The sequence below is a fragment of the Triturus cristatus genome, chromosome 12 (genome assembly GCF_964204655.1).
Source record: "Triturus cristatus chromosome 12, aTriCri1.1, whole genome shotgun sequence".
Classification (NCBI taxonomy): Eukaryota; Metazoa; Chordata; class Amphibia; order Caudata; family Salamandridae; genus Triturus; species Triturus cristatus.
The window spans coordinates 529,516,274-529,537,626 of record NC_140595.1 but is presented as its reverse complement, the minus strand read 5'-3'; the positions used below and the strand labels follow the sequence as shown (position 1 = coordinate 529,537,626).

The 21,353-nt window shown below is 50.2% G+C and overlaps 1 protein-coding gene across 1 annotated transcript in view; it reads left to right on the top strand.

Moving 5' to 3' along the window:
• The window catches only part of OGFOD1 (2-oxoglutarate and iron dependent oxygenase domain containing 1), a 213,997-nt gene that overhangs the window by 166,322 nt on the left and 26,322 nt on the right, over positions 1 to 21,353 (top strand). The window contains exon 12 of the mRNA XM_085638720.1: positions 19,657 to 19,715. Coding sequence (XP_085494846.1) covers positions 19,657 to 19,715 — 59 coding nt within the window. The remainder of the gene's footprint in view (positions 1 to 19,656; positions 19,716 to 21,353) is intronic.

The following is a 21,353-nucleotide window of genomic DNA, read 5'->3' as shown; positions in this document are numbered from 1 at the left end:
GGAGCCCACCTCCTTCACCATACCACTCAGGGCAGATGGACCAGTCAACAGAAACTGCTCCACATCAACCACCTGGAACTTTTTTTTTTTTTTTTCTTTTTTTTTAAAAACCTTTATTCGTGCATCTTAAAAGAACAAATACGGGCCTACAACCGTCAGGCCGGCCACGATACAGTAAAGCACTGATACCCACATTACAGCCCCCGTGCATCAACGGTCAGGATTAACAACAGGTTATGAGTCACATACTGGAGATATCTTTGAAACCCGGGGAAGGAGAGGTGAAGGTTAATTTTAAGTTTTTTGATAATTTTATCAGAGAAAAAAGTCAATGAAGGATAAGAGCAAAGTAGATTCGAGTCCGCAAGATAGCTTCACCACACGGGCGAGCAGCAACATCAGTAAGAACAACAATGGGAGTAAAATCTCAATCAGTGAGGCGGTGCAGAGATATATCAGGATAGTCACATGAGCAAGTACGCGCCCCTCCAGAGCCGCCCCCACTCGATCCACCCCACACCCGGACCCCGAATCGAAGAAAGTAGAGCACAGAGACATAAAAGAAGAAAGGCCCATAGAACTAATTGAGAACAGAGTATTACCCCCCCACCCTACACCAATGCGGAGGCTACGGCCTACCCCCCCCCCCAGCATAGTGCCTGTCGCCCAATGAACCCGAAATATAGAGAAGAGAGAAAGTAGGGACAGAGTGAAGAAGGGAAGAAAACAGAAAAGAAGGTGGGGAGGAGCCCACTGGACACCAGAGCGCCCCGAACCATCAGCCAGTTATGGCCCCCACACACTGAGAGCCCTCTACGCCAAAAAACGGCATGCAAAGATACCATGGCACCACAGTTTAAGCAAGGGATACAAGTCGCGACGAGTGCGCGCAAAACATACATACAGTCCCAGTCCCAGGCCAGCCCGTCCATAAACCATAGCGATAGAAGTCAGTCTAGCCCTGGCCCGATCGCGGGCTTGGGATTAAACCAGCTCCTGCGTGAAGGCCCCGTGTCCCGAGCAGACAAAGACAAGATGGCCGCTTGTGAGAGGATGGTGAAGTAGGATCACGAAATGGCCGCCGACCATCGATTGAGGTCCCTCGTTGCACCACATAAAATCCAAACCTGGCAAGTAAGGTACAGGAGTTCCACAAAAAGGCAGCAGTGGGCCACCGCGGACGGTCCCTCGAAGCCGTTAGGTATCGCTCAGCAGGATAGCCTCGCGGACGCGGTGAGGCAGGGAACAATGAAGCAGGCAGCCATGACCAGGGGGACAAAGTATCCGCAGTTGAGGTGGAGAGCGGTGGACCCTGGGCGCCGGGAGCGCTAGATGAAGGCACCAGTGTAGCACAATCATACACCGCCGCTGCGTCCCCGCAAGAGGACAAGAGCACCGGAGGACCCACGCCCTGTGGATGACAAACAGTGCGCTCACGGCCCGCAGCCGACAGTATGGGGTCAAACCTCTCACTCAGCGCCTGCAGGCCAGCGCACATCTGTAGTTGAAAGTCCCGCAGGACAGCCAGAACGGAGCCGCATGTCAGCGGAAGCTGGGCCCCAACATCGGCAGCAATCCGGGACGGCACTGTGGAGCTGGTGTCCGGAAGAGGGAGGGCGAAGTGGGCAGCGGGCGAGACCGGAGTATCACCCCCCAGCCGCGAGCAGGCACTCAACGCCATGTTTTGCCGCTATACGGTGCAATGGCCAGGGGGGGGGGGTCGTGGCAAGGGGTCAATTCCCCTCAGGTCTACGCCGCAACAGGAAAGGCCGACAGTCGCTTATCTTCTCGCCGGTCCCCCTCGCCGCTGGCTAGGCAATAGGCAAAGGGGGCAGCAGCCCCCCACAGCTCGGTCCTCAGAGCGGGGCAGGAGACTCACCGCACCGGGGCCCACCCCACAGCTCCAGCCCGTCAGGCACAGGGTGCAGAAGGTGTCCGGCCGTCTCTCCCCGGGCTCATCCGGCAACGATCCATGGTGCGAGGCGAGATCGGGACCGCGGGGCTCAGGTTAGCGCTAGCTGGTCCGGTAACTGCGGAGCTTCCAGGAGGCCGGCAAAGGCCGTAAGGGCGCAGGGTTTCAGTGCCGAGGACAAAAGCACCCAGAACTCGGGCGTCCGGGCGGGTTGAGACTCCGGGATAGCAGCAGCACGGTCAGCGCGTCTTCGCACACGGTGCACCTCGAGAATCGGCGAGGATGGGCATCAGGATAGTAGTCCGAGGCCACGGACCGACGGAGCCGGGCGCTCAAGCGTCTGCTCCGGTCGCCATCTTGGCTCCTCCCCCCCCACCTGGAACTCTTAGCAGTGTTCCTAGCACTAAAATCCTTTCAAGTTCACCTAAAGAACAAAACTGTCCTCATACGCACAGACAACATGACGACAATGTATTATATACAGAAACAGGGAGGGACACATTCTCTCCAACTGTCCCAACTGGCACAGCAAATCTGGAGATGGGCAATTCCCCAAAACATCTACCTGTTAGCAGAACATCTCCCAGGGATCCACAATCAAGTGGCCGACCTCCTAAGTCGCCACACACAGCAGATCCACGAATGGGAACTACACCCCAAGGTTCTACTCCCCTTCTTCCAAAAGTGGGGACAACCAGACATAGACCTGTTCGCCACTCCCGAAAACACAAAATGCCCAACCTTCGCCGCCAGGTTTCCACACCCACAGTCGAAGGGCAATGCCCTATGGATGAACTGGTCAGGCAGATTTGCGTACGCTTTTCCGCCTCTCCCACTAGTTCCATTTGTGGTACGCAAACTGAAACAACAGTCACTAACACTAATACTAGTGGCTCCCACTTGGGCACGTCGACCGTGGTTCACCACACTTCTGGAACTATCTTTAGTTCCACATCAAAGGCTACGCCTCTCCCCGGATCTATTAACCCAGAACCATGGAGAAATCAGACACCCAGATCCTCAAACACTGAACCAAGCGATCTGGCTCCTGAGGTCTTAGAGTTCGGTTACCTCAATCTCCCTCCAGACTGTATGAATATCATAAAGGAAGCCAGACGCCCTACTACTAGAGCGTGTTATGCCGCTAAATGGAAACGATTTGCCATCTACTGCGCTAATAATGACATACATCCATTGGATGCTTCCATCCAAAACATCATTTGCTATCTACTACACTTGCAAAGATGCAATCTAGCCTATTCCTCTATACGTTTACACCTAGCAGCCTTGGCAGCCTACTTGCAAAATAGGCAACACCTGTCCCTTTTTAAGGTACCAGCCATCAAAGCGTTTATGGAAGGTCTCAAAAGAATTCTTCCCCCAAGATTGCCACCTGCCCCAGTGTGGAATCTCAATGTGGTTCTGACAAGACTCATGGGTCCCCCATTTGAACCTATGCACAAATGTGAATTACAATTCCTAACATGGAAGGTAGCTTTCCTTATCGCAATCACTTCCCTACGCAGAGTAAGTGAAATACAAGCCCTTACACTAGAGGAACCTTTCTTACAACTACACCGTAACAAAGTGGTTCTTAGGACAAACCCTAAATTTCTTCCAAAAGTGATTTCCCCTTTCCACCTTAACCAATCAGTAGAGCTACCAGTCTTTTTCCCAAACCCAGACTCCGTAGCTGAAAGGGCCCTACACACCTTAGATGTCAAAAGAGCCTTGCTTTATTACATCGACAGGACAAAACCTTTTCGAAAGACAAAACAACTCTTATTTGCTTTCGCACCACCACATAAAGGCAATCCGATCTCCAAATCAGGTATAGCCCGGTGGATAGTTAAATGCATCCAAATATGCTACCTAAAGGCTAAACGTACACTTACAGTTCCCCCTAGGGCGCACTCCACGCGTAAAATAGGGGCTTCTATGGCCTTCTTAGGTAACATTCCCTTAGAAGACATTTGCAAGGCAGCCACGTGGTCTACCACGCATACCTTCACTAAACACTATTGTGTTGACGTGCAGGCCAAACAACAGGCCTCCGTGGGCCAGGCTGTCCTAAAAACTTTATTTCAAGCTGCTGCAACGGATACAGGCGACCACCGCTAAGGGGAAGCACTGCTGTATAATCTATCCTCAGTGTGTGATCTGCAGCTCATATGCCTCGAACGGAATATGCTACTTACCAGTATGCATCTGTTCTTGGCATGTAGAGCTGCAGAGTCACACACGCCCGCCCGCCTCCCCGGGACCTGTATCTGTTCCAGCATCCGTCTTACTTAGACATTACACATGGACATCCTTTCTTTCATTCCTATACACTCCATCTTTTCCCATCATGGCGAAAAAACAATCTGACGATGGAGTGGATGCCCATGCGCACTGTTGTCCAGGGGAGGAGTCACCAACCTCGTGACCAAAGGCTTCTTCCGAAGACAACAACAACCTGCAATCATCCGAGCCCAACACCAGATGGCGATCTTATCCTCAGTGTGTGACTCTGCAGCTCTACATGCCAAGAACAGATGCATACTGGTAAGTAGTATATTACTTCTCTTTAAAGACGTACTTACCGGAACAATTTTCTTCTGATGCCTAAACATATATAAAGATACTTACTATTTTTATAAATTGGTGTGGATCTTCTTTTTGAGTCGTGTCTCATTTATTGACTATTGTGTGTATTTTTAGATGTCTTTGTGGTAAGCTGAAGGCTGCTCGACCTCACTACCCCCTAAAAGAGCACCTTGGGATTGCCATAGCAAGCCCCCCTGTCCACGCATAATGGAACCCCTTGACTCTTTACACAATATATCTCATTTACATAAATCATATAAAGAGCCAGCTTCCTACAGCCTCACACCAACATCTCTTGCTGAAAAAGCTTCTCACGGAGGGAGATCTGAAAAGAGGAGGCATAGAGAACATAATTACCACTGTTTCATACACTTTCACCACCCCAAAGAACACCGGTCGACTTTGAGACCATTTGCACTGACATGCCGACCATCGAGGAGTTTGACGACACATTAGACATCAATACCTCAAGTACAGACTTCTATGGTACCGTCATCAACTAGAACTTTGACTCCTGCACCAAAGTCCCGAGCTACAACATTATGCCACTCGATGCACAATGTTCGATGTAGAAACATCATTACTTGGTATCGACAAAGTCAGCTCAAAACTGACTGAGAATAATTGTCATTCAGAAGTTCGACATTGAGAATGTCTTTGGTGTCAATTTACTCCTTGTCTCCTCATAAGGCTATTCCTATGGAGGAGACTTTACCAGCTCCAAGATTCACAGTTCCTGCAGAGGACCCTGTTTAGGAACCGTTAGAGCCTTTGATCCTTCCTCCAAGGCCTGCCGTGTATCTAGTTCCTTGGAAACTTCCATGTCCTGTAGAACAAGTTCTAATAATGGTATCAATAGCAACATTCATGTCGCCTGGTCCTTTTAGACCATGAGTGTTGGAGGGAGGCCCGCCGGGTAGTCGGGGAGACTATTCCGGCACCTTCCAACCGCAAAGTTATAGCCGAGCGCCGCTGAGAAGCCTCCTCGGGGAGGTCTTTCTCCTATGATCGTACTAGGCCCAGTAACACCACCACACAGGACTCAATAGTAGTTGCGAGATTAGATTCTTTATCAGCAGTAATACGGGCAATATTTACAGAGGGATCGAGGGATCCTGTCAGAGTCTCAGTGTTCGTTCAAGAGGATAGGGTAGCAGGACAGTCTTAGTGCCAGCCAGGCACGGGAGGGCTCTGCGCCAGACCTTGGATGCTGGTCTCAGAGCGGCTCGGACGTGGAGAGCCGCGACGTCGTCTGCAGGGCTCGGATGGTAGTTCCGCTTAGGTCGAGCCGCGACACGGGCAGCAGGGCTCTGGTGGTAGGTCCGCTTCGGTCGAGCCGCGACGAGGTCAGCTGGGCTCCGGTGGTAAGGTTCAACAAGGTCGGGCCGCGACAGCGTCAGCAGGGCCCCAAGGGTTCGTGAAGGTCTTTAAGCACGGTGGAGCCGCGACGTCGTCAGCAGGGCTCGAGGGGTGGTTCCGGGTGAGTCTTCTTCGTGGGGTCAGCCGCGATCCGATCAGCAGGGCTCTCGACTCCAGGATACAACTACTGCCCTGTTGTCGGGTCGCCCCAGATATAGGACGGGAGCCCTTTGATGTCCGGACCCGTGCGCCCGGAGGGGGCGGAGAGGACGGGTAGGGGGCGGCCAGATGCCCAGCAGGAGAGGCGCCAGGCCCCAGAGAGCTGTGGGGTGATCACACCCAGGTGTGGAGAGACGGTAGGGGGTCCCATCGATACTGCCCTCCGCCGAGAGTGGGAAGGGCTCACGTGGTATCCCCCGAGCCAGGGGTTGGCGTCTCGATGTCGGGCCTCGCTGGGACCGAGGCCGGGTAGAGCAGGGTCATACAGGTGGTCACGTGGAGTGACGTGTAATCCAAGATGGAGGAGCCCCGATGTGCATGGGACCTCGTGCGGCTTAGCGCGGGGAAACAGGACCACGCCACGAGGCCGGCTCCCACACGCGTCCCCCCCAGCTGAAGGCAGGGAGAGTCACCCATCTTCTTGGGGGTTCTCCTCGCCGAGGCGGAAGAATCGGGACAGGCCGTCAGCATTGGCGTGGTCGTTGCCGGGCCGGTGTTCAACAGTGAAGTCCATCCCTTGTAGCGAGATGGACCAGCGTAACAGCTTGGGGTTCTCGTCCCGCATTTGCATGAGCCACCGCAAGGGCCGGTGGTCAGTCTGGACCCTGAAGTGGGTACCGAAAAGGTAGGGCCGGAGCTTCTTGAGAGCCCATACCACAGCGAAGGCCTCCCGCTCGATGGTGCTCCACCTCTGTTCTCGCGGCAGCAGTCGGCGGCTGATAAAGGCCACCGGTCGGTCGAGGCCCTTGGCGTCCAGCTGGGAGAGGCCTGCCCCGACCCCGTACTCCGAGGCATCGGTCTGGACTACAAATTCCTTGCTGTAGTCGGGGGCCTGTAGCACAGGGGCAGCGCACATGGCTGCTTTGAGAGTATCAAACGCGGTCTGGCAGCGGGGCGTCCAGTGCACCGCCTTGGGTTGTTTCTTTGAAGTGAGTTCCGTAAGGGGGCCCACAATGCTGCCGTAATCCTTTATGAAGCGTCGGTAGTAGCCTGTGAGGCCCAGGAATGCCCGGACAGCGGTTTGGGTGGCGGGGGGCTCCCACGCCTGGATGGCGTCCACTTTTAACCGGAGGGTGGGCCACCTGGCCACTCCCCACCTGATGGCCCAGATAGGTCACAGATCCTTGACCGATCTGGCACTTGCTGGCCTTAATTGTGAGGCCGGCTCTTTGGAGAGCGGCCAGGACTTCCCCAAGGTGTCGTAGGTGCGCGGCCCAGTGGTCGCTGAAGACAGCAATGTCATCGAGGTAGGCCGCGCTGAAGGCTTCGAGACCGGCCAGGACCTTATTTACCAGCCTCTGAAAGGTCGCTGGGGCGTTCTTCATGCCGAAGGGCATCACCCGGAAGTGGTAGTGGCCGTCGGGGGTAGAGAAAGCTGATCGTTCTTGTGCGCCTGGAGTGAGCTTGATCTGCCAGTACCCAGCAGTGAGATCAAAGGTGCTTAGGTAGCGGGCGGCCCCTAAGCGATCAATCAGCTCATCGGCTCGTGGCAAAGGGTGGGCATCGGTCTTGGTAACTGCGTTCAGGCCCCGGTAGTCGACACAGGATCTGAGTTCGGGGGCCGTGCCGGGGGCGGCGGCCTTCGGCACCAAGACTACCGGGCTGGCCCACGGGCTGTCGGAAGGCTCGATGACTCCGAGGGCGAGCATCTTGGCGACCTCGGTCTTGATGCAGGACCAGACTCGGTCAGGCACTCTATAAGCGCGGTGTCGTACAGGGGGGCTATCCCCCGTGTCCACGTCGTGGACGCACCAGGGGGTTACCCCGGGCGTGAGAGAAAAGAGGGCAGCGAAGGGTTGCAGTAGCTTCTGGCAATCATGGCGCTGTTCTGGTGTCAGGGTGGCGGAGAGGTGGATGCCCTCCAAGGAGCCGTCTTGGCTCGAGGACCCCAGGAGGTCTGGTAGGGGCTCGGAGTCACTTTCACCCCCATCGTCGGTAGCCAGTAGTAAGCTTAGTTCAGTTCGGGCAAAATGGGGCTTGAGCCGGTTGGCGTGCAGGACCCTGAGGGGGTTCCTCGGAGACTCCATATCGACCAGGTACGTGACGGGGCTCTTCCTTTCAACTATCTTGAAGGGCCCGGTCCACTTGTCCTGCAGGGCGCAGGGGTCCACGGGTGACATGACCCAGACTTGCTGGCTCGGCTCAAACTCGACGGCTGAGGCATTCTCGTCATACCAGCGTTTCATATCTTCTTGGCTGGCTTCAAGGTTGGCTTCTGCCAGGGCACTGAACTTTCAAGTCTGGCTCCGCAAGGTCAGGAGATACCGGTAGACGTCGGGCGGGGCACTCTGGACGTTCGCCTCCCAACCCTCCTTGACCAGGCTGAGGGGCCCTCGGACGGGGTGCCCATATAACAGTTTGAAGGGGCTGAAGCCCAGGGACTTCTGGGGTACCTCCCGGTAGGCGAACAGGAGGCAGGGCAACAGGACATCCCATCTCCTCCTGAGGGGCTCTTCCAGGCCCTTGATCATCCCCTTCAGGGTTCGGTTGAACCGCTCGACCAGTCCGTTCCCCTGGGGGTGGTAAGGGGTGGTGAATTTATAGGTGACCCCACATTGTTGCCAGAGGGATCTCATGTACTTCGAGATAAAGTTCGTCCCCCTGTCGCTCACCACTTCTCGGGGGAACCCCACCCTGGAGAAGATGCCCATCAGGGCCCGGCCCACCACTGGAGCGGTCACAGTCCGGAGGGGAACAGCTTCTGGGTACCGGGTGGCGTGGTCGACCAGTACCAGGATGAAGCGGTGGCCCAGGGCGGTCCGGGGGTCGAGGGGCCCCACGATGTCTATCCCCACTCGTTCGAACGGGGTGTGGACGGCTGGAAATGGTTGCAGGGGGGCTTTCACGCGTCCCCCAGTCTTCCCGCTAGCTTGGCAGGTCAGGCAGGACTGGCAGTGCTGGTCCACGTCTCGTCTCATTCGGGGCCAATAGAAATGGGTCACGAGGCGGCTGTACGTCTTGTCCCGCCCGAGATGTCCGGCGAGGGGCACGTCATGTGCCAGGTTCAAGAGGAATTCTCGAAATCGGAGGGGGACCACCAGCACCCGGCTGGCCCCTAGTTCGGCGACTTTCTGCTCGCTATACAATAAGTCATTGTCCCAATAGACCCAGTGGGTTCCCGAGGGGTCCCCCGCAGCCTGGGCGGCCGCCTGCTGTCGGGCCCCCTCGAGGGACGGGCAGCCCTTCTGTTCTTGCTGGAATTGTTCACGGGTGGGGCCCCCGTCGTGGCGCCACTGGGCCAGCTCGGGGATCTCGCTGAGTGGAGCGGCCTCGTTGGAAGAAAGTTCGGAGGGCCCGGCCTCCTCGTCAGGTTCCTCCGGGCTGGAGGAGGTGGATGGTTCGGGGCCCGCCGGTTTGTCGGGGGCCGGGGCCGCAGCTGGCTGGACGGTCATGGACCGAGTGGTGGCGCAGGCCCACTCGGGTAGTCCTAGCATCCCCAGATGCTCTCGGCGCTCCACCTGGGCCCAGGGGGAGCTCTCTAGGTCGTTCCCCAGGAGGCAGTCCACCGGGGCGTCGTCGCGGACAGTCACTTTTAGGGTGCCGGACACTCCTCCCCACTCGAAGGGGATTCGGGCCATCCGGCACATGCTCTCGGTGTTGTCGGCGGTACGGACAGGGCAGAGGACATGTGGTAGGATCTGTTCGGGGGTCACCAGATGGCAGCAGACAGCGGTCACACTGGCCCCAGTGTCCCGGAGGGCCTCGGCCCGTCGCCCATTGATGGTGACCCACTGTTGGTACTTCTGGGTGTTGCTTGGGATGGTGGCGCGGGGCACCATTTCTCGGGAGCCTAGGCATACAAGCGACATGGCGGCTGGTTCCCACTCGGGGGACCCGTCGTCGTGGTTCTCCTCCTCGTCCTCTCCCTCCCCCAGGGCTGCGGCGGCAATTTGTTGTGGAGGTGGCCCCGTGGTCCCGTTCCGTCGGTTCATGGGGCAAGCCGGGTCACTTGCATAATGGCCGGTCTGTTGGCATCCGAAGCAGGTTACTGTCGGTCGTGGTCCAGACCGGGCGATAGGGGTCCCTCTTCGGCCCTGGGTCGGGGAAGCGGGGTTGGTTGCTTGCCCTCGTGGCGGACTTCTGGGCGGCCCGGCTGGGAATTCTCGACTGCGGTGGGACCCTCCTCCTCCGCCTCGCTGGCGGGGAGGTCCCGTGGTGCTCCGTTGGTAGTCCCCCACGGGGTTCCGGGGGACCCGGGTGTTGACCCATCGGTCCGCTTCGGCGGCGAGCTTCCGGGGCTCGGTCAGTTTACTGTCCAGGAGGTGTTGCCTTAGTTCCACAAAGCAGTTGTTGGCGAGGTGCTCCCAGACAATGAGGTCGAATAGTTCGTTATATGAGGTGACCTTGCTCCCTTTGATCCATCCCTCCAACGCTCGGCTGAAGAAGTCCACGTATTCGACCCATGTGGTACCGGGGATCTTCTTGCAGTCCCGGAAGCGTTGCCGGTACATCTCGGCCGACAGTCCGTAGCGGGTGAGTAGGGCTTCCTTCATGTGGTCGTACGAGGTAATCACTGCGTCGGGGAGTTGCAGCAGGGTATCCCGTCCCTCGCTGAGGAACCTCCCCCATAGGCCGGCGCCCCAATCCTTCCGGGGTACCCGATGGGAGGTCATGGCGACTTCGTACGCTCGGAACCATTGCTGGATGTCGTCATTTTTATAGTACTCCATGACGACATCCTTGGGGATGTGAACCTTTGGCTCGGTCGGGGGCAGAGCGTCCCGGGCTCCGGGGTTGCTGGTCTCCCCGGTTTTAGCTTTTAGTTCAAGTTCTTTAAGGCTCCTCTCGTGCTCGAGGGTTAGCCGTCTCTCCTCTAGCTCCCGATGCCTTTTCTTCTCCTCGATTTCTTCTTGTAGTCGTAGTTGCTCCAGGGCTATCTTTTTCTCCGCCAGTAGGAGCTCACCGTCCAGCCGGAGTCGGGCAAGATCCATTTCGTGTGTCCGGGCCCTTTCCCGTTCTCGTATCTCTTCGGGGGAAAGGCTGGTGTCTGGGATGGTTCGCTCCCCGTTTGTCGGGGCCGTGGTCGGCAGGTTTCCGTCCCAGGCCGAGGTCCCTTCGGCTCGGGGTGGAGGGGTCTCGGGTTCTGCCCAGGCTTTCAGGGCTTTCTGCATTTCCTCCTTGGTGCCCAATCCTGTGGTTGGGATCCCTTTGTCTTTGCAGAATTGTTTGAGTTCCTTGTGGGTGTATTCCTCCAGTTTCTCCAACTGGAAGGTTGCGGTCATGGTTGCTTCTTGGCCATCCATGGTTCCCTTTTTCTCTTCTCGTCTGGTCAGGTAGTGGTTGCGTTACTTGCTTGTACGATTGCGTTTGCTCGGATCCCGCCGCTGGCCACCAAATGTTGGAGGGAGGCCCGCCGGGTAGTCGGGGAGACTATTCCGGCACCTTCCTACCGCAAAGTTATAGCCGAGCGCCGCTGAGAAGCCTCCTCGGGGAGGTCTTTCTCCTATGATCGTACTAGGCCCAGTAACACCACCACACAGGACTCAATAGTAGTTGCGAGATTAGATTCTTTATCAGCAGTAATACGGGCAATATTTACAGAGGGATCGAGGGATCCTGTCAGAGTCTCAGTGTTCGTTCAAGAGGATAGGGTAGCGGGACAGTCTTAGTGCCAGCCAGGCACGGGAGGGCTCTGCGCCAGACCTTGGATGCTGGTCTCAGAGCGGCTCGGACGTGGAGAGCCGCGACGTCGTCTGCAGGGCTCGGATGGTAGTTCCGCTTAGGTCGAGCCGCGACACGGTCAGCAGGGCTCTGGTGGTAGGTCCACTTCGGTCGAGCCGCGACGAGGTCAGCTGGGCTCCGGTGGTAAGGTTCAACAAGGTCGGGCCGCGACAGCGTCAGCAGGGCCCCAAGGGTTCGTGAAGGTCTTTAAGCACGGTGGAGCCGCGACGTCGTCAGCAGGGCTCGAGGGGTGGTTCCGGGTGAGTCTTCTTCGTGGGGTCAGCCGCGATCCGATCAGCAGGGCTCTCGACTCCAGGATACAACTACTGCCCTGTTGTCGGGTCGCCCCAGATATAGGACGGGAGCCCTTTGATGTCCGGACCTGTGCGCCCGGAGGGGGCGGAGAGGACGGGTAGGGGGCGGCCAGACGCCCAGCAGGAGAGGCGCCAGGCCCCAGAGAGCTGTGGGGTGATCACACCCAGGTGTGGAGAGACGGTAGGGGGTCCCATCGATACTGCCCTCCGCCGAGAGTGGGAAGGGCTCACGTGGTATCCCCCGAGCCAGGGGTTGGCGTCTCGATGTCGGGCCTCGCTGGGACCGAGGCCGGGTAGAGCAGGGTCATACAGGTGGTCACGTGGAGTGACGTGTAATCCAAGATGGAGGAGCCCCAATGTGCATGGGACCTCGTGCGGCTTAGCGCGGGGAAACAGGACCACGCCACGAGGCCGGCTCCCACAATGAGCAATAAGAGTAGTTCCTCAAGTATCACCTCGACACAGACTGGACCAAAATAAGGGAAGATTGTCCTTTTCTTTCTCTCCTATAACTACTTGATCATAACCCACAGACTACTACACCTCTTACACTCCTACATCCCCAGCAGCTTCTCCAGGTAGATTTTCCCCTGTTGATGTTGTTCTTACATTCCACGATGTCTTGATAAGCTACAAAACTAAACAGCCAGATGGAATCCACACAAACAGCAGTATCTTTCATCATGGAGACTATACAGTCCAGAGACTCTCTAGGACCAAATCTGCTACTGGTTTCTGACTGTAAGAAATTAGCTGAGAAGAACTTAATAATACCAGCAATGTTACAATCAGCAACACCCAGGGTCAGCAAGAAATACAAGCCAGCAGATCAAGATCTCATATAACTGAGACAACAGCCAGAACCAGATTCGCTCATAGTTTTGGCAGTCAGAAAAAGACACACTTCAACACCCGATATGTCAGTCCCTCCAGAAAAGGAGAGTAAAAGAACATATCAAGTGGACAGAAGGATCTGTGGGTCAGCTGCTGTAGACTTTTTTAAACATCAAGTGCTTCAGTTTTACTGGGCAGGTAAGATAGAGCTCTACGGGAATCACTTCAGACCTTCGCATATGACCGCCCAAAGAAAAGAAAACAAGATTTCTTAGAGAGCATACAAGAAGGACAAATAGTATCCAATCAATCATTACTGCAATAGATTCCGCAGACTTGACCGTATCTTCATACTGTTATGGCATTGCACTTCATAGAACCTCTTGTTTCAGACTAACAACTTTAAAACCAGAGGAGCATTAAAGAGCATGAATTTACCATTTACAAGAGCTGTTCTATTTTGAGCCTCATACATGTGAGAAAATGGACTGGATGGAAAAAGAACCTGAAACATTAAAAGCCATTGATTTGGAAGAAAAGAAAACGTATTTTCAGGTCTCAATGTAGGAGAAGAGATTAAAGATATCAATCTAGACGAGGGTTCAATTCAGTCAGTGGTCCTCTTACTCCCAACGCCAAGGTCATCAGTCACTACAACACGCCCAACACCATCGTGGAAATGGCAGAGGACATCAACAGCAGCAGAGGTCGTATTCAGAACCTTGCTTGCAATCAAAACAGTGAACAACTCCTTGTCTGTTACCCACTCCAGTGGGAAGGAGTGTCGCAAACCACGTGGCAGAGTGGAAAGCTATTACTATAAACAGGTGAGCCCTACAGATTATCCGGTCTAGGTATACTATTCAATTCAAAGCATCACCTCCATCAATCCCACCAAAACACCAACTACATCTTCTAATTCACAAAGTACAATTCCTCCTCCAAATAGTTGCAATAGAACCTGTTTCTCCATCTCAAAGAGGACAAGGCTTCTATTGTAGATATTATATGGTACCCAAGAAGGGCCCAACTCAAGAATTAAGGACTGTTTTGGATCGAAGACAAGCAACCAAATGGATCAAAAACAGATTCAGAAAGCTGTGCCTACACAAAATGTATCCATAACTAATGAAGGGAGATTGGATGTGTTTTGTGGATGTACAGGATGTGAATTTCCACATTCCTTTAATACCAAAACATAGAAAATTCCTCAGATTTATAGTCAGCAAGACCCATATTCAATACAAAGTTCTACTGTTTGGACTGAAATCAGCTCCTGGGACTTTTAACAAATGCATGGCAATAATCGCTGCTCACCTCCAAAAGAAAAGAATATAAATGCACACTTACTTGAATGACTAGTTGCTCAAGGCACAATCAGCATACCAGACACAATTGGATTTCAGTGCTGCAACCAATCAATTATAACGCATGAGTTTATATACAAATCTAGAAAAATCAACACTGTTGCCAGTATAGATAATCGATTATTTAGAGGCAACTCTAAACCAGCAAAAAGGAGAGGTGCATCCTTGGAAGGAGAAAATATCTACCGTTTTACATAAATACCGTCAGTTACTACTCAAATGATTTATAACAGCTCATCAGATTCCTTCACCTTTGGAGGTCCATCGACTCATGCATTTATCTGATCTCCAATGCACGTCTGTATGAGATCTTTACAACAATGCCCAGAGGATCAATAGTCACAATGGAAAGACATCTGGGAGGACAGTATAACTCCTTCTCTGCAAGTGACTCAATCTCTGCAACTCTCAAAAACAAAGAGAGGGTGAGGGACTATCACTCTTGTTCCCCCAGATTAAATCAATTAAACAACAAAAGAGTGACAAAGGGATAGGGAGCAAAAAAGAGAGGCACGGGCAAAAACCAAAAATATTTGTTAAAAGAACCCTCACTCACCAACCTAGTTGGTGACATGCTTCATCATCGGGTTCCCACCAGAGAGGCCGAATGCCTCTCTGGTGTGCTGCGACGCCTGTGTTACAGCGGAGCGGGTTTCTGGTTGTGAAGGGAAGTGAGATTAAAAGGTGAATGATTTTAACCAATGACAAGTTTATTCTTGGCAAATCAAAAACCAATAAAAACGTGAATTGGGCAAGTTCTGGCCAGTGATGTTGACCAGGGCTTGACCAATTTTTAGGTCGACATGTTTCTGCTTACGGTGCCTAATCGGCTAAGCTTTCATCAGGACCAAGGTAGTCTCCACGGCGGTATGCACACTCTAAGGCGCACCCTGACCTGTGGAGATCAAAAGGTAAAACTCACGGTTTTACCCAGGAGCCTCCTATTATCCGGGGCTCAGAATGTCTGAAAAAGAAATGGGACAGACGAACCACATATAAAGAAACATACAAAGACAAAACATTGTTTGATTGCAGTTACAACCGTGCTTGAGTGAACAAACATTTTATGGAGCCGTGCTGTACAACGAGAGTGGGTCTCTTGGTAGCAATATTAGCTAGCAAGACCGCAGTACGAGTGATTATTCGTTGTATCTTTAACTTGTGAAAGTGTGGACTGGTATTCATAAGACTAAAAAGCACTATTTGTGTCTAATTACGATTACTTAGTGATGTCTGCACTATTGACAAGGTGCAATCGTAGTGGCTAGTTGGCCGGAGTGTATGTCAAACATATAGCGAACTCGTGAAGTGGCAGGCATGCTAAAAACAAGCGTCTGTGGTGTTTGCCAGGCGCCGTTGCTCCAAAGCATGTCTCACATAAAAATAGCTGCATGAAAAAACCAAATAGCCCTCTTACTTATGCTGTTGTTGTTACTAACATCATGGGTCCGGGAGGGGGGTAGTGAGCTATAGTATCTGGCGAGATAAAAAAAGCAGATCGTAGCTGTTATCATCTGCTTTTGGAAAGGGATTAGGAGGGAACCTACTGCGGTGTCTTAGCGATTCCTCAACTTACTTCTTTTAACAAATATTTTTGGTTTTTGCCCGTGCCTCTCTTTTTTGCTCCCTATCCCTTTGTCAATCTCTGCAACACCATAATGTCAGGAAGAAGTTTGTTAAAGGAATCCTTTTCCATTAGGAATTACCAAACCAAACGATTGTCACTGATGCCTTTCTGACAAGTTGAGTAACTAATTTTCAGGATATAACCATGCAGGTGCTAAGATCAGAAAAACAACATATTTACCACATGAATTTCCTAGAAATGAACGCAGTTTATCTAGCCCACAGAGTCTTCTCACCATCGATGAAGAGGAGCAGAATCTTAGATCACAGCATTATCTCAACAAACAAGACCGCACCAGACCCAGAATTTATCACTGAAATCCTAATTGATTTGACATTGCTTACTAGCGAGAGGGTTATTGGTTCAAGTAGTTCACCTACCAGGATTGCTAAATTGTCAAGCACACCTTCTGAGCAGGTGTTTTCAAGAAACTCACAAGTGGGAATTAGAAAAAAAACATCTCATTAGATATCTTCCACAACTGGTGCTTCCCAGAAATAGACATCTTTGCAACAGAAGCAAACACAAAATACCCAAATTACACCTCACGAGCGTGGGAACCAAGATCTCTGGGAATGTCCTTTTGATCAGTTGGTCCTGAAAACTTCTTTATGCTTTTCCTTCGATCCCAATAATACCAATTGTATTGATCAAGCTGCGACATATCAACTCAACAGTGATCAGAATAGCAAAGGCAGAATTCATAGCTTATTCACCTATATGTCAAGCCTCACAAGAAGTTACTGTGCAAAGAGACCCTACTATTCAGAATTCAAGGACAGATTCTTCACCCCATTGTACACTCACTGAATTTGGGAGCATAGCCCCTGACGTCATACAATACAGTTGTTTGATTTATCACCAGACTGTAAGAACATTCTTAAAGAAGCCAAACTACCATTCACTAGAGCTTCTTATGCTTTCAAATGGAAAAATGTGTTATATGGTGCTTAGACAGTGGATATGACCCCATTCATTGTCAGGAAGAAATTGTTGTACCATGTTGACTTCAAATTTACAACATTCTTCTATTAGTGCTCATCTGGATTCCATTACTGCATACAGAAAAAGACTAGATAAAAAAATCATCATCATTCTAGTAATGAAAGACTCCTGGAAGGATTTAAGAAAATGTATCCTTCGATTAGACCACTTCCACCCTCTTGTGAAGTCAATCTGTTTTTATCAAAATGTATGTCTCCTCATTTTAGCCTATATATAAAGCTGCATGTTAAATGGAAGGTAGGTTTTTTAAGTAGCCATTACTTCTGCAAGAAGAATCAGTGAAATTAAAGCCCTTTCATCAGCAATAGAGTAGTTCTAAGAACACATTATGTTTTTGATACTCAAGGTCGTATCAGATATCCATATAAATCAGACTATTTTGTTGCTAGTATTTAACAACCCAACAACCCCAGCAGAAAGATTCCTACATTCATTAGATGTTAGAATAGTCCGCAAGTTTTGTGTAGATAGAACAAAAAGTAAATGTAAAACAAATCAATTGTTTTTCACTATGGTCTGCTTGGAACCGGTATGGATTCTTCCAAGCAATCCATTGCTAAATGGATAATTTCCTGTATTTCATATTGCTACCAACTTGAAAACAAACCACTTACAGGAAAATCAAGAACTCATTCTACTAACAGCAAATCAGCTTCTGCTGCTTGGTTATGAAATATTCCTTTAATGGATAGTTTTAAAGCAGCTGCCTGGAAATCAATTCCGATAAGGCAGGAAGAGATGCTTTTGGGTCTGTTATTGTCAGTAAAATGTCATCCGCAAATATTCATTTTGATCAGTTCCATCCCATTGATACTTTGGTGTGTTCCTACACCAATTGCCTCCTACTCCACACAAGGAGCTCTTTATCTTCCTATCATAGACCTTCACCCTCACCCTCAGGGTGATGTAGCTTGGCAGTGTCCAGGTCAACATTTTAGGCACAAACCAACAGCAATCACAATAGCCTCTAAATATGCCCAACCAATGTGAATTAAATCCTTTTTGGCATCTAGTGCAGTTCTCCTGCCGTCATCCCAATCCTGCCTGTACTTAATGCATCCCATCTGATCTACCTACACTAGGAAGGGCTTCAAGTCTATTTGCTGGGATTTTCTTAAAGATTTTTTTTCACTGGAATTGAGGAGCAAGTTAGGTCTAACTTCCTTTGTCTGCCTCTTGCATCAGTGGTGTTACATCTTGTCCTCCTTTGAAGGAGTTGTAGATCTTTGTAAGGTGTGGGAAGATGAGCTAGTAAAATCCTGATGGCACCCCATCAGGGCCAAGTGGCTTTTCCTCGCTCATCTTTTTCAAAGCCAGAACCACTTCTGCCTTAGTGAGGGTCTTCTCTGGCTTCTCCTTATCCTACAAATCCGAGAAGCTTCAACAAAAGTCCAGATTCATTTTGGGTTCTCCTGGCTGCTTATGCAAAGTTCCTGGAAAAATGTTCTAACCGCATTTTCCTTTTTATGTTCATTGATCACCTATCCTCCATGCCTGGTTCTTAAAAGGTCCAATATGTGTTTTTGCCCTCTGCATTGTTAATAGATTTTTATAGATTTTAGTTTCAATTTTATCAAGGACATTTCTGCCCCATTTGTTCTAATAACTGCAAGCTATTCTCTCAGGACAGCTGTCTGGGAGTAGCTCTATTAGAGTTGGCTTTGTCGACCTTTGTAGTTAATCTCATCTGTGAGTCTAGTCTGTACATTGTACCTTTTGTGTATTGTGTCATACCTTTTTAGCTATCGTGATGCCCCCTTACCATTGCCTCTATGTCTATAATATCTCAGCAGCTAGCTAGGGAACTATCTCCTTTTTTTAGTGTCAGTTTTCCTTTATGCACCTTTGCACCTCCCAGACATCCTGAGTTCCTTGTGTAAACATCCACCACATAACTCCAGAAGTTAGTGTGCCCCTCTCCCATCCCCTTATTCTCCGACCCCACAGCTCCTTGTCTGTTTAGAAAACCCCATAGGTAGGTGTATTACTGTATGTACTGGCAAGTGTCTCCCTGTCATTCAGAAGGTAGGATTCTTCCAGAGGACCTGCATCCATACCCTCAGTGAGAGTGTCTCACTTTCCATTGTCTCCTCAGTGGGTCTAGTCCCTTTCTATTTCATGGCGGTCTATCATCTACTTTGTTTGCCTAGATGACTAAATTCTCTCCTCTGTTTGAGTGAGCTTTCTGTTTCTTATCTGGCATTTACTTAATTTTATGGAGAGTTCACCAGCACAGCTGTCCTGATCTGGTGATGTACACCAACACAGGATGTTGCTAATTTGTGGGATGTCTCTACCCATTTGGCAAAGCCAACATTTTGTTGTGAGCTAATCGAACACAAAAACCAACAAAAGAGCTGCCATTTTGTAGAGAACACCACAATCGCAAAGGTACGCAATTTATTGCGAAGTCGTACCCTATCCCCTTTGGCATCCTTTTCATGGCAAGCTACCTCAATAAGGGAGACTGGCATTCTACCAGAGGCCACATCTCATCCCTCCAAAGGTCTTAATTTTTTGGTGAGCTACATTAATGCAGGAGACAAAGGTGGATAATAAACAAGCTACAGGTTACTGGGAGCAGTGATGCATAGTAATATTTTGTCATTTAAGCAAAAAATAAATACTTATTCCTATTTTCAAGGTTTATTTTGATTTAAACTTATCAACTTCAGTTATCATCACACTGCCATCTTCCAAAGTGCTATTCTAGGATGCCTCAAGTTGCAAAATATATTTTCTGAGTTTTGTAATTCATTTTCTTTTAAGGTTGGAAAGCCGAATATGGTGGATTCACTTCTTACATTGCAAAAGATGAAGATGAGGAGGTAAGAGAAATATTTTAAGTATTAAGACCAAATCCCTAACTTAGTCAGATATTGTGTTAAGGGTGGAAATGGGTGTCATTAGCTTTTTTCATGTAAACTTTTCATTGTAATTACCAATACTACATCTATTATTTGCTTCGTAAAAAACAGGGGAAACTGGCACTGGTGAGGTCTATTGATAACGATACACCCTATATGAAAATCAACTTAATACAAAGTTCCTCGTCAGAAGATTTCACTCCAGAATCAAAAGCAAAGGGTAGCAGCTTTTAGTTTTTTTCACTAGGGCAATCATACTTTTTAGTTTTATGTATTTCAGGCAACAACTCTGAATAATATCATATTCTAACAGTAATCTCACTTAAGCACAACACTAGCCAAAGTTTAAAAACTCTTAAAGGGCATTTTATCACAAACAAGAGTCCACAGTGCATATTAATAAATGAGAGCTGCACAAGACATCCTACCAAGTCCTTTCTATTGGCAGGGCAGCACTACAAATTTCTAATTCAAACTGACCACTCAGCCACACTATATGTTTAAAATAAAGTCATTCAATCCTAGACTCGTCCTTAAAGGCAAATGCCTTTTCAATTTGTTTCGCTCAGAAGGAAATCCCTTTGTGAGCACCTCTTGAGACATGGACAACAAAATAGTAAATTTTCAACAGATACCATGTAGCAGGAAAGGAATGGATGATGCACCAAGAAGTTGAATGGCATTTCAGCTTACTGGTGGAAAGCATTAGAAGTGGATGAAATCACCTCACTGCATATTGTTAAGCATGCGTCCTGATGTTCAGGGAAGGATTCTGTTGGTGCTGACCTTTCGATAATCTGATGCACCATATTTCTTTACTCTTAGCGCTCCAGTCCATTTCTGTTGATCAATCAAACTGTTAAGAAGTTTAAAATTTTCTCTCCAGGATATAGGGAATGTGAGGAAATGGGGTGTATTACATAGTGTGGTTGTGTGACCTCACTGTATAATATACTTAACCACACCTTTAGGTCCTGTAGGTGTCGTTTGGTAAACCCTCTACCTCAACTCTGGGGAGCTGTAGCTCTGAGCAGCAAGGCTTACATAAAGGAACAATTGTAAAGCATTTAAACAGCACCAAAACGATTGTAGAAAAAGTCATCGAGAAGCTCAGGAAAATCGGACACCAGTTTACAACAAGCATTGGCATAGCCAATAGGTCTCGCTTTTGGGACCTTATAAGTATTTAGCTATGCAGCACAATATCCTTGGTGCAACAACATCAACTGCTGCATGGCTAAACACTTATAAGGTCCCAAAGGCGAGACCTATTGGCTATGCCAATGCTTGTTATATTGATCATAGTACAGATCACCAATTGAACGGTCAGCTTTTCATTGGATTCACCGGAGGGAAGAAGGGTAAAGCTGTGCAAAAGACAACCAGCTCTTGATGGATTATACTCTGCATTAAGATCTGCTATGCCATAGCGAAGAAGCAACCTCCAGAAGGTTTGACCAGAGCAAAGACTGGGACTACTGCATTAGCGCTGACGGTTCCTGCCCTTGATGTTTGCAAAGCAGCTCCGTGGGCGTCGCTTAATATTTTCTGATGGAGGCATTGGGTAGTTCACAAAGGGCTTTGATGGGCATGGAGTGT